This window comes from Microcaecilia unicolor, chromosome 4, assembly GCF_901765095.1.
Source record: "Microcaecilia unicolor chromosome 4, aMicUni1.1, whole genome shotgun sequence".
Taxonomy (NCBI): Eukaryota; Metazoa; Chordata; class Amphibia; order Gymnophiona; family Siphonopidae; genus Microcaecilia; species Microcaecilia unicolor.
This window is the reverse complement of record NC_044034.1, coordinates 353,667,293-353,681,101: the sequence shown is the minus strand read 5'-3', so window position 1 is coordinate 353,681,101 and position 13,809 is coordinate 353,667,293. Positions and strand designations below refer to the sequence as shown.

At 45.9% G+C, this 13,809-nt stretch overlaps 1 protein-coding gene across 1 annotated transcript in view; it reads left to right on the top strand.

The window, feature by feature from the left end:
• The window catches only part of CNKSR2 (connector enhancer of kinase suppressor of Ras 2), a 659,600-nt gene that overhangs the window by 630,537 nt on the left and 15,254 nt on the right, over positions 1-13,809 (top strand). Inside the window, exon 20 of the mRNA XM_030202257.1 lies at positions 12,831-13,027. Within this exon, the coding sequence (XP_030058117.1) occupies positions 12,831-13,027 (197 nt within the window). The remainder of the gene's footprint in view (positions 1-12,830; positions 13,028-13,809) is intronic.

Below are 13,809 nucleotides of genomic sequence, written 5' to 3'. Positions count from 1 at the left end.
CTAAATAGTAGTAGTAGTAGTACTGTATCCCTTTCTGACCGTCACTTTCCATAATATTCAACATGCCAGTCTTGTTTAAACAGCACAAGGATCTAGCCCGTGGAATTTTGTCTCCCCCCCCCCCCCCCCCCCCTCTTGGCAGCCCTGCTGTGTCGTATGAAACAATAATCTGGCCCATCAACCCAGATATAATTAGGCGATAAACGTCCAAGGTTGTTAGATATACTTTTAAGTTTAGCTCTTAAAATAATACTTTCTAGCTGGAAGGATAATTCTTCTTTGTGTAAGAATCGGTGGTGGCATCACTTTTGTCTGATTCGGAACTATGGGGAAGCAGTAAAAGGGGGCAGTCCGAAAAATAATTTTGATTTTCAGAGGTGCGCCAAGTGGCATTTAACGCACGTAGGTCATTATCACCCGGTTGCCATGTGAGACTTTACCACTATGTCAATGGCCGTCGGTAAGGTCTCAGACCCAAAATGGACGTGCGGCAAATTTCATTTTGCCGCACATCCATTTTCGGCAAAAAATTTTTAAAAAGGCATTTTTTACAGGTGCACTGTAAAATGATTCTGCGTGCACCCAAAACACATGTCTACACTACTGCAGGCCATTTGTCAGCACGCCTTTGTAAAAGGGCCCCTGTGAACGTTCTCATATTTTATGATTTCTGATTGTAAATGTGAATCACACAGCATGATTTTATGTTGAATTTATTGTCTTTAATGTTTGACTATGGGGCTCATTTCAAAGCACTTAGACTTACAAATTCCATAGGTTACTATGTACCTTTTTAAGTCTAAGTGCTTTGAAAATACACCTCTAATAAAGATTATTTGAACTTAAAAAAATAGAATTGGAAATAGCAGTCATTTTAGGTAACAATTATATTTATACATGAGCAAATGAGCTTGGCTATGCCATGCATTTGGCTCACTAATGCAATTATGTCTCCCATTTGTGGAACTTCATGTACCTCATGATAGAAATGCTTTACAAAGTAACAGCATGTGCACATAAGTTCCAGCTGGACTCGGTGGCATGGATTTAGTCCTTGTAAAGGTCAAGATGCCTTCTTCTGGACCGTGTAATAATCTTTATCCCAGGCAACTATTTACTTCAACACAATGCAACAACAAGAGGGTAGGTCGAATCAGGAGCCCTTCATAAATTTCTTACAATGTGCTCGGCATTTTTTCAGTTTTCAAATAACTCCTATAGGGATCATCAGAACTCACAGCATCAACGTTGCTGTCAGAATCTTCAAAAGAACGATGTGCAACACTTCATCGATTCATCCACCATTTTTAATAAATTTTGTTAACTTTTCTTTAAAAATATTCAAAAAGCTTTATCACTAGCAATAATGTCACTTAACTTGCAGCTGTTTTCCAATTGTGAGAACCTCCACTGACATGGCCAAGTTTCGTAACTTCGTCAGGGAAGAGGTTCAACTTTCAGCAACTTGCATATCGTCTATGTGAGATATAGATGAAAATGGCCATTGCTGAAAGTTGAACCTCTTCCCTGAGGAAGATACAAAACTTGGCCATGTCAGTGGAGCGCTATTCTGTAAGCCAGGCTTAAAGTTAGTTCCAGTTTATAGAATAACACTTACACCCAGGAATCGCGCCTATCTTCAGGCACATCCATTTGCACCAACTGAAACGTGGTACAAATGTATGCAACTAAATTAGTCGCATATGCCCTTAGTCTATAACAATGTATGTAAATGCTAGGAATGCCCTCGTTCCACCCATGACCCTCCCATAAGAACATAAGGAGAAGCCATACTGGGTCAGACCAATGGTCCATCTAGCCCAGTATCCTTTTCTCCAAACAGTGGCCAAGCCAGGCAGAAACCCAAAACGTGGCAACCCCAAAGAATAGCAAGATTCTGGAATCCTAAAGAGTGACAAGATTCCATGCAGAATCTCAAAGAGTAGCAACATTCCATGTAGAACCCCAAAGAATAGCAAGATTCTGGAATCCTAAGGAGTGACAAGATTCCATGCAGAATGTCAGAGTAGCAACATTCCATACTACAAATCCCAGGGCAAGCAGTTGCTTCCCATGTCTGTCTCAGTAGCAGACTGTGGACTTTTCCTCGAGGAATTTGTTCAAACCTTTTTTAAACCCAGATACACTAACCACATCCTCCGGCAAAGAGTTCCAGAACTTAACTATTCGTTGAGTGGAAAAATATTTCCTCCTGTCTGTTTTAAAAGTATTTCCGTGTAACTTCCTTGAGTGTCCCTTAGTCTTTGTACTTTTGGAATGAGTAAAAAATTGATCTACTCGTTCTACACCACTCAGGATTTTGTAGACCTCAATCATATCTACCGTCATCTGTCTCTTTTCCAAGCTGAAGCGCCCTAACCTCTTTTGCCTTTCCTCATATGAGAGAAGTTCCATCTCCTTTATCATTTTGGTCGCTCTTCTTTGAACCTTTTCTAATTCCCCTATATCTTTTTTGAGATACTGCTAACAGAACTGAACGCACCTCCTTTTTTTACCTGCGAGTAAAATGTAAGCACAGATATTCCAATTAAATTCTAATTAATGCCTATAATTGCTTGCTAAATACCCTATTATTGGTGCTAATTTGCTCATTATTAAGTTAAATTGCACGTAGAAATTGGACGCATGCCTAAATTTGCACACACAATTTTTGGTCACTTTTCTACAATTAGGGGGTTACGCAGTTTAATAAAAGGACCTCGCCATGCAGAAATTGCCAAGTTTGTGCAGTAACATTTGGGTGCATTCCCAGCTTCTACCCATACAGAAGAAAACCTTTCCCACTTGGTAAGTGCATCGATCTTATCTGCAACCTGACAGCTCACGGAAGTAATCGTTTGCTACTTACAATCCATGCCTATTCTCCACCCGTTTCCCACCAAATCACAGGATATGCAGTTGGCCCTGATTTAGTGTGCATGGTCATGCCAGCGTGATAACAGTTACCACGGCCGTGTGATAACATTTACCAGGTGCTAATCCACGCACCAGTCCCCAAATTCTAAAAACGGTGCCCAGAGTTAGGCGTGTAATTTGTGCACAGTTACAGAATAAGGTCAGTTATGTGCATAATATAATTTGCTGCTTGGCGCTAAATTGGCACTTCATTGGAGAAAAATACCAATAATTGGCATTAACAAGCACTGATTAGCAGCAGGGGCGTAGCCAGACTTCGGCGGGAGGGGGGACCAGAGCCCGAGGTGAAGGGGCACATTTTAGCTCCCCCCCCCCCCCTGCCACCCCAACTTTGATGACCCCTGCCGACGACCCTCTCGACCCCCACCCCTCCCACCGCCAACACTCCGTCGCTGTGGGCTACCATTGCTGGCGGGGTCCCCAACCCCCGCCAGCCGAGGAGATCCTCTTCTTCCTCCGAAGGCTTCGTTCTGTTTCTGACATCCTGCACGTTGTACGTGCAGGACATCAGACTCACAGAAACAGAACGAAGCCTTGCAGATCAGCCACCAATGCTGGCAGATCTGCAAGGCTTCGTTCTGTTTCTGTGAGTCTGACATCCGTTGCTGGCTGATCTGCAAGGCTTCGTTCTGTTTGTCTGACGTCCATCGCTGGCTGATCTGCAAGGCTTCGTTCTGTTTCTGTGAGTCTGACGTCCATTGCTGGCTGATCTGTAAGGCTTCGTTCTGTTTCTGTGAGTCTGACGTCCGTCGTTGGCTGATCTGCAAGGCTTCGTTCTGTTTCTGTGAGTCTGACGTCCGTCGCTGGCTGATCTGTAAGGCTTCGTTCTGTTTCTGTGAGTCTGACATCCGTTGCTGGCTGATCTGCAAGGCTTCGTTCTGTTTGTCTGACGTCCATCGCTGGCTGATCTGCAAGGCTTCGTTCTGTTTCTGTGAGTCTGACGTCCGTTGCTGGCTGATCTGTAAGGCTTCGTTCTGTTTCTGTGAGTCTGACGTCCGTCGCTGGCTGATCTGCAAGGCTTCGTTCTGTTTCTGTGAGTCTGACGTCCGTCGCTGGCTGATCTGTAAGGCTTCGTTCTGTTTCTGTGAGTCTGACGTCCGTCGCTGGCTGATCTGCAAGGCTTCGTTCTGTTTCTGTGAGTCTGACGTCCATCGCTGGCTGATCTGCAAGGCTTCTTTCTGTTTCTGTGAGTCTGACGTCCATCGCTGGCTGATCTGCAAGGCTTCGTTCTGTTTCTGTGAGTCTGACGTCCGTTGCTGGCTCATCTACAAGGCTTCATTCTGTTTCTGTGAGTCTGACGTCTGTGGCTGGCTCATCTGCAAGGCTTCATTCTGTTTCTGTGAGTCTGACGTCAGAAACAGAACGAAGCCTTTAGAGGAAGAAGAGGACCTCCTCGGCTGGCGGGGATTGGGGACCCCGCCAGCAAAGGTAGCCCACGGCGACGGTGGGGGAGGGTTGGCGGCGGGTCGAGAGGGTCGTCGGCAGGGGGGTCCAGGGCCAAATCTACGGGGGCCCAGGCCCCCTGGCCCCACGTAGCTACGCCACTGATTAGCAGTTATGCATGTAACTGACTTACTCTACTATTCTGTATACTGACCAGCTGACATTCAACGCTATTTAACTGTCCAGAAATGGCCGCCGACCAGTTAAATAGCGTTTCAGGGCCTAACTGCTAATATTTAGCGCAAGATACCTGGTTATCTCTACTGAATATTGCCAGTTAGCATCGAAAAGGTGACCGCTTATATCACATGACAGCTGGCGATATTCAGCACTGACCAGCTAAGTTTAGTGGCCAAATCGGACCGCATAAATAGCAGTCTGATCTTTGGCTACTATGAACTTAACTAGCCAACTCTGAATGTTGACACAGCCAGTTACGTTTGAGATGGCCAAAAAAGCAGCGGTCCCAGCACAGACCCCTGGGGAACCCCACTCCATTGAGAATATTGACCTTTTAGTCGTTAGTGATTTCTGTCAGTTTAGATTTGTAAGGAATGTATATTGTGACATTGTCTGCATAGATGAAGGGGTTAAGGCCTTGATTGGATAAGGACTTGGCTAGTGGGGTCATCATTAGGTTGAAGAGGATCGGTGATAACGGTGATCCTTGGGCTGCCCCTGCGCCAACCATAAATATGACATAAGTGGTCGTACCTAGCGTTTGGTGTGTAACTGTATCTTAAGCTGGTATTCTATAACTGACTTGGTGCACAACTCCGCCGTTATAGAACACTAGGCTTGGCATCCAATTTTGACACCTAATGTTTAGCGCCATTTATAAAATTGCCCCCTGTGGGGGGCAGTTCTACAACCGGATACTTCCATGTAGGCGTCCCTAGGTCGCACAGTACCAGACTATCCTATGGCAGCACCTGGGGCCCAAGTTCCATTATAGGATCCAATAACCCAGTATTAGGCAGCTGTAGTTCCAACACCTCAATGCAGCAGGGGAGTGTGTAATCTGGACGCATAAGTGGGAGCCCTGCCTGTGTCCCGGCCACCCCTGTGGACCTCCCCCTTGCAAATACATGCTATGCAAGTGAAGTGGGTATTTGCAGAATAGCGACTAGGTGCCCTGCTAGCATTTGCATGGTTATGTTTATTTATTTATTATTACATTTGTACCCCGCGCTTTCCCATTCAAAGCAGGTTCAATGCGGCTTACATAATAATATGGATTACAGACTATTTATAGAGACAATGTATGATATTTATAGCAGAATAATAAAAAGAGATAGGTAGGTAGAGATCGGTAAGGGTGAAGGGAGTAGGAGAGGTGTGAATAAGGGGTAGGTGAGCATTGGAGGGGGGTAGAGGGGATGGGACATGGGATAAGCGTAGGGAAATTTGGCGGGAGATGTAGTCTGGGTCATTGTCGTTGTCACCTGGATATGTGTTGGGTAGATGGGTCATAGGATTAAATTGGGTTATATGTGTAGGCTTGCTTGAACAGATGGGTTTTTAGTGATTTCCGGAAGAGTAGATAGCTCCTGATTGATCGGATGGGTCTGGGGAGGGAATTCCAGAGTTGGCTGCCTAAGAAAGAGAAGTTGGATCCATAGTAGGTTTTGTACTTGAGTCCTTTGCAATTGGGGTAATGTAGGTTGAGATAAGTTCGTGACGTTTTAGACTTGTTTCTGGAGGGAAGGTCAATCAGATTGAGCATATAACCTGGAGATTCACCGTGGATAATCTTGTGGATTAATGTGTGGACCTTGAAGTTGATTCGTTCTCTGATAGGGAGCCAGTGAAGTTTTTCACGAAGAGGTGTTGCGCATTCAAATTGTGATTTGCCAAAAATGAGTCTTGCTGCTATATTTTGGGCGGTTTGTTCAGGATATGGGTCTTGCAGCCTAAGAAAATGCTATTACAGTAGTCGGCATGGGGAAGTATATGTGCGCACACATACACGTTTATGAGAATATTCTAGGCCTTTATGCGTGTCGTGCATGCAATAAACACAAACACCGAGATTACAGAATTGCACCCATTAGTTAAAGGGCCCTAAATCTCTTTTTTCATCTTATTAATAGAAAACAAGATTTATTTATTTATTTATTTATTTATTTTATTGCAATTGTATCCCACATTTTCCCACCTATTTGCGGGCTCAGTGTTGCTTACAATACATTGTAAATAATGGAAATACGATTTGTTACAAATAGTTATGGATTACATTGTGAGAAGTTAAACGAAGACAAAGATAAAGGTTATCAATAGAAATCAAATAAAGTAAAACATGGAAAAGAAAATAAGATGATACCTTTTTTATTGGACATAACTTAATACATTTCTTGATTAGCTTTCGAAGGTTGCCCTTCTTCGTCAGAAATAAATAATTAATTTTGGCTTCCCCAGAGAAGGTAATTATGGATCAATTAAGCACCTAGAAGGGAAACGTGCAAAACAAAATAATTATCTACTGGAGCTGATGCTACTTTAAAGATGCCAAAGGGGACCAAGAAGGAACAGGAATATATTTACCAGTTTCTCAAGCCCACCTGTTGGAGCTAAGCCAGGGAACAGAATTGCCCCTCTCATCTGTCTTTCCCATAGCCGCTGTTGCTGGTTGTGTCCACTGCACAGGCTCCAGTACCTGCTTGTAAGTAAAGCACAGTTGCACAGGCGGGACCCGGAGAGTAAGTAAAACATTCACAGTGCGTTATGAAGAAGTCTCTGATTTGTTTCGGCAAGCACAAACGCTGACTTCACATTTTGGCTGCTGCGATGCATTTTTTTCTCCCTAGTTATAAGATCCCAGTTTGAGACTGGCAAAAATTTACACTCAACTTTGAGCATTAAAATAGTAATAAATATAGACGGAGAGAAGGTTACAAACCTTCTTGCATTTCAGCTCTCTGGGGGGTTCTCACAGAATCAACTACATGACAAGCAATCTTCTGCCCTACACTGGCCGACTTTCAAAAGATGATTAAAGGGACTCATGTGGAGAGAGAGCTAAGGCTCCTTGTACGGCTTAATTGAATAACACATAATATAACAAACATTGTGACAAACTCATCCCGACCATTACAGACTACTCAATCTAATAATTCCCTCTGTTTTTTTGGGCAATACACTGGCTGATATTTAACCCATGGCAGTTGGCTTTTTTTGACAGCACGGACCACCATGGGCAGAATTAGGCCGGAATACTCGGTGCCAAGACTATCTGGGGACCAGCGCTAGATATTTGGGTGCTTTTCAGTGTATGGAGATTATCCAGGTATAACCAACCTTCAGCGTCATACCTGGATAGCTAACTGAGCATCAAGGGTGGACTGACTATTCGCAGGACCGCAGAGAGACATAGCCGGGCTCGGGGCAGAACTGGGCCACTGCAAGTCGCCCCCCGCTCCACCCACTCGCACCGCTGCTCCCGCCTGTCCCCTTACCCTTCTGTGTTTGCCTCCAAGTGGGAGGGGGCTAGTTTCCAGCAAGCTGCTTCTTGCTTGCCTACTCCCATGGTCTGTCCTCTCCTGCTCCTGGATGATTGCATTAATGCGATATCGAGCTAATGCAATCTTCCGGGTCTTGGGCGGCATTCAAGAGCAGGGGAGGACAAACCCAGAAGCAGACAGCAAGAAGAAGCTCCCCCCTTGGAGGCCAGGCCCGGGGAATTTTGTCCTCCCTGTCCCCCCCCCCCCCTCCCGGCCCTGACAGTTTAGGCAACCAGGCAGTGCCCAAGGGCCCAGAGCAGTTGGGGGGCCCAGTACCTCCTCCCCACATGATCGATATCTCTCTCCCCTCTGTCCCCAGGTCTCACACTCCCCCCCCCCTCTCTCTCAACCCCTCCCCTGCTCCGGCATCTCCCTTGTCTGAATCCCCTGTATTTACCTCAGAAGTTCCTTTCTCCATACAGGGTCCTGTCATAGGCTGTCTGCCGCTGACTGGAACCTTCTCTCTGATGCAACACCCCCCCCCCCCCCTCCCCGCTTTCTGATGTAACTTCCTGTTTCCGCAAGGGTGGGCTACAGCAGAGAAGAGGTTCCAGTCAGCGGCAGAGATGTTGAACCCGGTTGTGGGGGAAGGGGCAGAGTTGATGGAGCTTTAGAGGGAGAGGGTAGAGATGGTGCACCTGGGGGAGGGAGAAAGGAGAGGGAGAGATGTTACATGTGGAGGGGGAGAGAGGGGAAGAAAGATGTTCGATCTGGAGAGGGGGGGGGAAAGATGTTGGTTCGGGGGAGGGGATGGAGGGAGAGGTGTTGGACCAAGGGCCCAGATCCTGTCAGTCCGCCCCTACTGAGCATATTAGGACTGCATTATGGAGCAGTTCTAGAAGTGGGTGTCTTCATTTAGGCATCCGATGCCACACAGTAAGAGCCCATTCTAGGATGACATCTGGGTGCCCAGAATCCATAATAGAATTCTAGTGTAACTGGTATCCGTGTGCTGTACATTTACATGCCCTGCAGTTACAGCAACCATAGCAGTAGCATAGCTATGGGTGGGCCTGGGTGGGCACAGGCCCACCCATTCTTGCCTCAGGCCCATCTATTCTAGTGGCCCATATGGCCCCCAAAGCACCTCAGCGGTGGCATTTCACATTCTTCCCTCCCTCTTCTCCGCTCACGGCATGGTATCTGCCCGTCTCTCTCTGAAACCCCGCCCCCCTCAATGGCACTTCCTGTTTCATCACTGGCGGGGACACAGTAGAGGGAAGCCTGCAAGGCTAGTGCAGGTTTATAGGAATCGCCGCCGGCGACAGCTCTGAGATAGACACCGGGTGGGGGGGGGGGGGGTTGAGAGAAATGGGCAGAAACTGGGCCATGGGCAGGGAGGGGGGGAAGGAACAGAGGCTGGGTCTGGACATCCGTATTTAGACCTAGTACTTGTCACATCCAAGTTACAGAAAGGTGCTCTGAGGAGTAGTTTTCCACTGGATGGAGAAATAGGAAGTCAGTAGCTATTTTTCTGTTCCTAGAATGCTCACAATTTAAAAAATAATTTAAAAAAGAGACAAAAATTACAAAAAGCTGCAGTGGGACGAACTGGCAACTTCTGGGTCTCTGCTGTGGCTCCCAGTTAGCTGCTTTAACCATTAGGCCAGTGGTTCCAAACCTGGTCTTGTAGGTACCCGGTACCCCAGCCAGTCAGGTTTTCAGGATGTCCACAATGATTTGCATACACTGCCTCTACATCTCTCTTACGAATATTCATTGTGGATATCTCGAAAACCTGACTGGCTGGGGTACCGGGTACCTACAAGACCAGGTTTGGGAACCGCTTCATTAAGTTATTCCTCTACAGGGACAGCTGTGTGGCTATTTTATAATATAGATATTTCCTCTTCTTCCACAAAGAGGTCCATGAACCTCATTTCCCCCCAATCATAATTTAGACGTTTCGGTTTGTAAAGTGGATGCTCATGCTGGACGTCCATCTCACATGATTTAGAGCAAGCTGTATCCTGTTCTATAATACATGTGAGATGGACGTCCATTTGTGACGTACTGACTGGGACAAGAACATTCTGAGTCGAACGTCCTTTCTAAACTGTCCCTCCACGCCACTCGTGCATGTCCTTACAGAATAGGTGCCCTGATCGCACTTTCGTGGGTAAGTGTGCACTTGCTAATATTCTAGGGGCACATAGATGCAAGCGTTCTGTTACGTAATTGTCCCTTCGCATGTGATCCAAAATGCCCGGCTTGCTATATGGCATCAAATATCTGCAGTATCCAGATGACTGAACTGCCCTGGCGGTAACTGGATAGCGGGGAGAAAAATTCCAAATGGCCAAGGTAAACAAGGAGTAAGAGCGTCCAAAAAGTTTATTCGCCAACGTAAACTGACCCAAAAGACCCTACACAGGCCGGGTTTTGGCACAAAACCTTCCTCAGGGGTCAATATGGTTCGGGTGAGTCAGCAACGCAGAAAGTATGAAAACCATGAAATACTCAAGCACAGTTCACTAGACTGCTGTCGTGGACAAAAGTCTTCTCCGCGAATAAACTTTTTGGACGCTCTTACTCCTTCTTTACCTTGGTCGTTTGGAATTTTTCTCCCCTCCTCCAACTCCCGTTGTTTTGTGCTTGCTTCTCTTGTGGAAGTCCTGGGGACCCTCTCTCCTTTTTTCGCCGGTAACTGGATAGCGCCATGGTGGTCACTGCTAATATTTAACAGCACTATCTGTTTAAATGCCATTAAATAGTAGCAGTTGGGCCAGGCAGCACGATTTAACCAGGCAGAACCTTCTCCTGCCTAGTTAAATTGTTCTGAATAACAGAACCATAAAAACTAGGCCCCAAAAATTGTAGTTTCACCCTGATTTTTCCCATGACCCATTCATTACTGGAGTCTTCAATTTCCAGTACTACTATACTCCTGTGAAGTACTACCTTACTCTGCTGCGGTTGGTTTCCTGCAAAATAATGATTTCCTGTGATCAAGTTGAACCCAGGGGTGTCGAGGCTCTTTTCTGATACCATTATCTTCCAGGCAGCTCCATTTTCACATTGGGCAGGGAAGGGTAAGTAACAAATATGCCTGGATATCAAATGGCCACCAGGCCTTCATCCTGTAGACCAGGGGTTCTCAACCCAATCCTCGGGACACACCTAGCCAGTCAGGTTTTCAAGATATGAATATGCATGAGATATTTGTATACAATAGAGGTAGAGTATGCAAATCTCTCTCATGCATATTCATTATGGGTATTCTGAAAACCTGACTGAGGACTGTGTGTCCTGAGGACTGTGTTGAGAACCCCTGATGTAGACAAAAGCCAAATTTAACAGCAGCGTTGCTGTTCATAGTTTACAAACACGTGATAAAGACGTGGATGGAACAAATTTATTGCTTTAAACTAGTTCTCTTTCAGAATCTGTTGTGCGCTGCTGGAGGCAACCATACAAAGTGGAGGAACAACACTGTCCCTACATGAGTCAACAAGAAAGCGTCCAGAGAGCAGGGGATATAGACTCTTCCAAAAGACCCAGGGTGACGTGGGTTAAAAGGATGATCTTTATTGGAACAAACAATGGACTCAACACAGCTGCTGTGTTTCGGCATGAAAACGCCTGCTTCAGGAGTCTCGTAATGTCGGTGGTATAAAGGTCGATGACTGTTCCAAAATAACGTGCAACTTGGACAAAGCAGATCCAAAGTTTGTAAAGACGCTAGCCATATGTTTTGCCGACAGACGCTACTAGCGTCTTTACAGACTTTGGATCTGCTTTGTCCAAGTTGCATGTTATTTTGGAACAGTCATCTACCTTTATACCACCGACATTATGAGACTCCTGAAGCAGGCGCTTTCATGCCAAACACAGGGTGGGTCGATATTCAAAGTGAGGAGATTCTCCTGGCTGGTCAATTCGCTTGTGTGGGGCTATCTCAGCTACACTTAACCGATTATTGCCCACCCATTCTTGCCTCAGGCCCATCTAATATAGTGGCCCATACGGCCCCCAAAGCACCTCAGTGGTGGCATCTCACTCTCCTCTCTCCGTCTTCTCCGTCCCTCCTTACCTTCCTGCGTCTACTCTCCCTCGGTCTGTCACTCTCCTGCTCCTGTGTGCCAAGACCTAGGTTATCCTGTTAATGCAATCACCCGGGTCCTGACACACAGGAGCAGGAGAGAGACAGACCGAGGGAGCAGAACCTTCTGCCTGCCTCCGGAAGCCTTGCCGGTGCCGGGCCCAGAGAATCTTAATGGCCCTGTGCTAATGGATTTAGCGTTCACTAACAAATTAATGTGCATTAATTGCCATGCATTCCAAAGGTGTACAATGGACTGCACGGCATTTAGTGCGTGCTAAATCTGTTAGCACACCTCAGTAAAAGGACCCCTAAGTTTACTGGACAAATCGGAGCACATGAAACTCAGCCTATCTTTATCTGGTTTCATGTAGACAATTAAATGTTGAATATCGTAACTTTGTAAGTCTAAGTCCTTTGAAAATTTGCCTCTTAACCACATAAGGGATAGCCAAGCACATAAGCCCCCGATATTCACTGCCAGTGCCCAGACATGGCCAAAACGCCGCTGACCACTACAGGCTGAATATTTACCCCAAGGAATCCTTAATTGTAAGCATGAGGTAAGCGCAGGGGATCCTTAATGGGAAGAAAGTGTAGAGGAACTTGAAGATCAACCATGGTTCACGCCATTTGCATGAGGAAGAGAACTGACCAGACCACATTGGCCTTACAGTCTTTTTCTCCTTTCATATTTTATGTTTCTTCATAATCTGTTGACAAAAAATGCTAAGATGACCCAACACCTTGCCATGGCCAGTATGGCGGCCTCTTTTCTCCATGATTTGTTCCTGCTGAGGGAAGCAGACATAATACCACCATCTCTCCCATGAGTAATGAGCTCATTATTTACACTCCATTCCTTTTTTGTTGTTTTTGTTTTTGTTTGTTTCTGTGTTTCACATTAGCAGACATTGTAGAAGAGAAGCCAACAGACTCATTGCAAGACCTCTACAGGGCCCTGGAGCGGGCCAGTCTGTCCCCTCTTGGAGAGCACCGCCTTTCAACCAAATTGGAGTACAAGAAGTCTTTTATAAGCAGATGTAGCGATCCAGTAGTCAATGAGAAACTGCACAGACTGCGAATTCTGAAAAGCACTTTAAAGGTAGGATTACTAGGAGGACAGCACTCAAAGCCAACTATTAGGCTGGCAATGGACAGGGCAATCTGCAATGCCTAATTGTGCAAGATCAAAGGAAAGCGAAGGGAAGTGAAATCACTTTTCCATGAGAAAAGTGACAAAGGAGCAAACCTAAACAGATCTATTGTCTGGTGTAGCGGGATGGACCTTTCCCCTGATCAATAATGGCTAGTTAACATAGAGGCTGATGATCAGAACTCCGGCACTATTCTGATTAGCGCCATAAAACTAGTACCGGACAGCGTAAAAAAAACAACGCCCTAATGGTCAAAGCTAATGAGGTGCAAATATAGACGTGCTCATAGCTTTGAGCATTAGGGAGTTTGGCGGGAGGATTGTGTTTGGCGCGTGCGCGGGAGTTACGCAGTAAGCTCAGCTCCTGTTCGTATGCGCCTGGTAAAACCCGAACGTGAAGCACACATTGGCGTCTGTTTTCTGCAGCCTAAATGTGTTTTTTTTATTTTTTTTTCTGGATGCTTATATGTAGATGCAAGTAACAAGACGCCAATTTGTGGTTTGGGAGGGTTTTGTTAAGCGTGTCCGCTTTAAATTTAGACACAGGACAAGAACGCCAATGTGTGCTTCACGTTCGAGTCTGTTGTTTCTCACACCCAGCGCTCAAGGGCTTCCTTCTGCTTCCAAAAGCAATCGAAACCGGTAGGTTTTGCAGAAAGAATCTTAAGAAAAGCATGAGAATCATGGGAAATCTTCTCTTCCAACACCCTAACGGCCTGCTCGGACCTGGT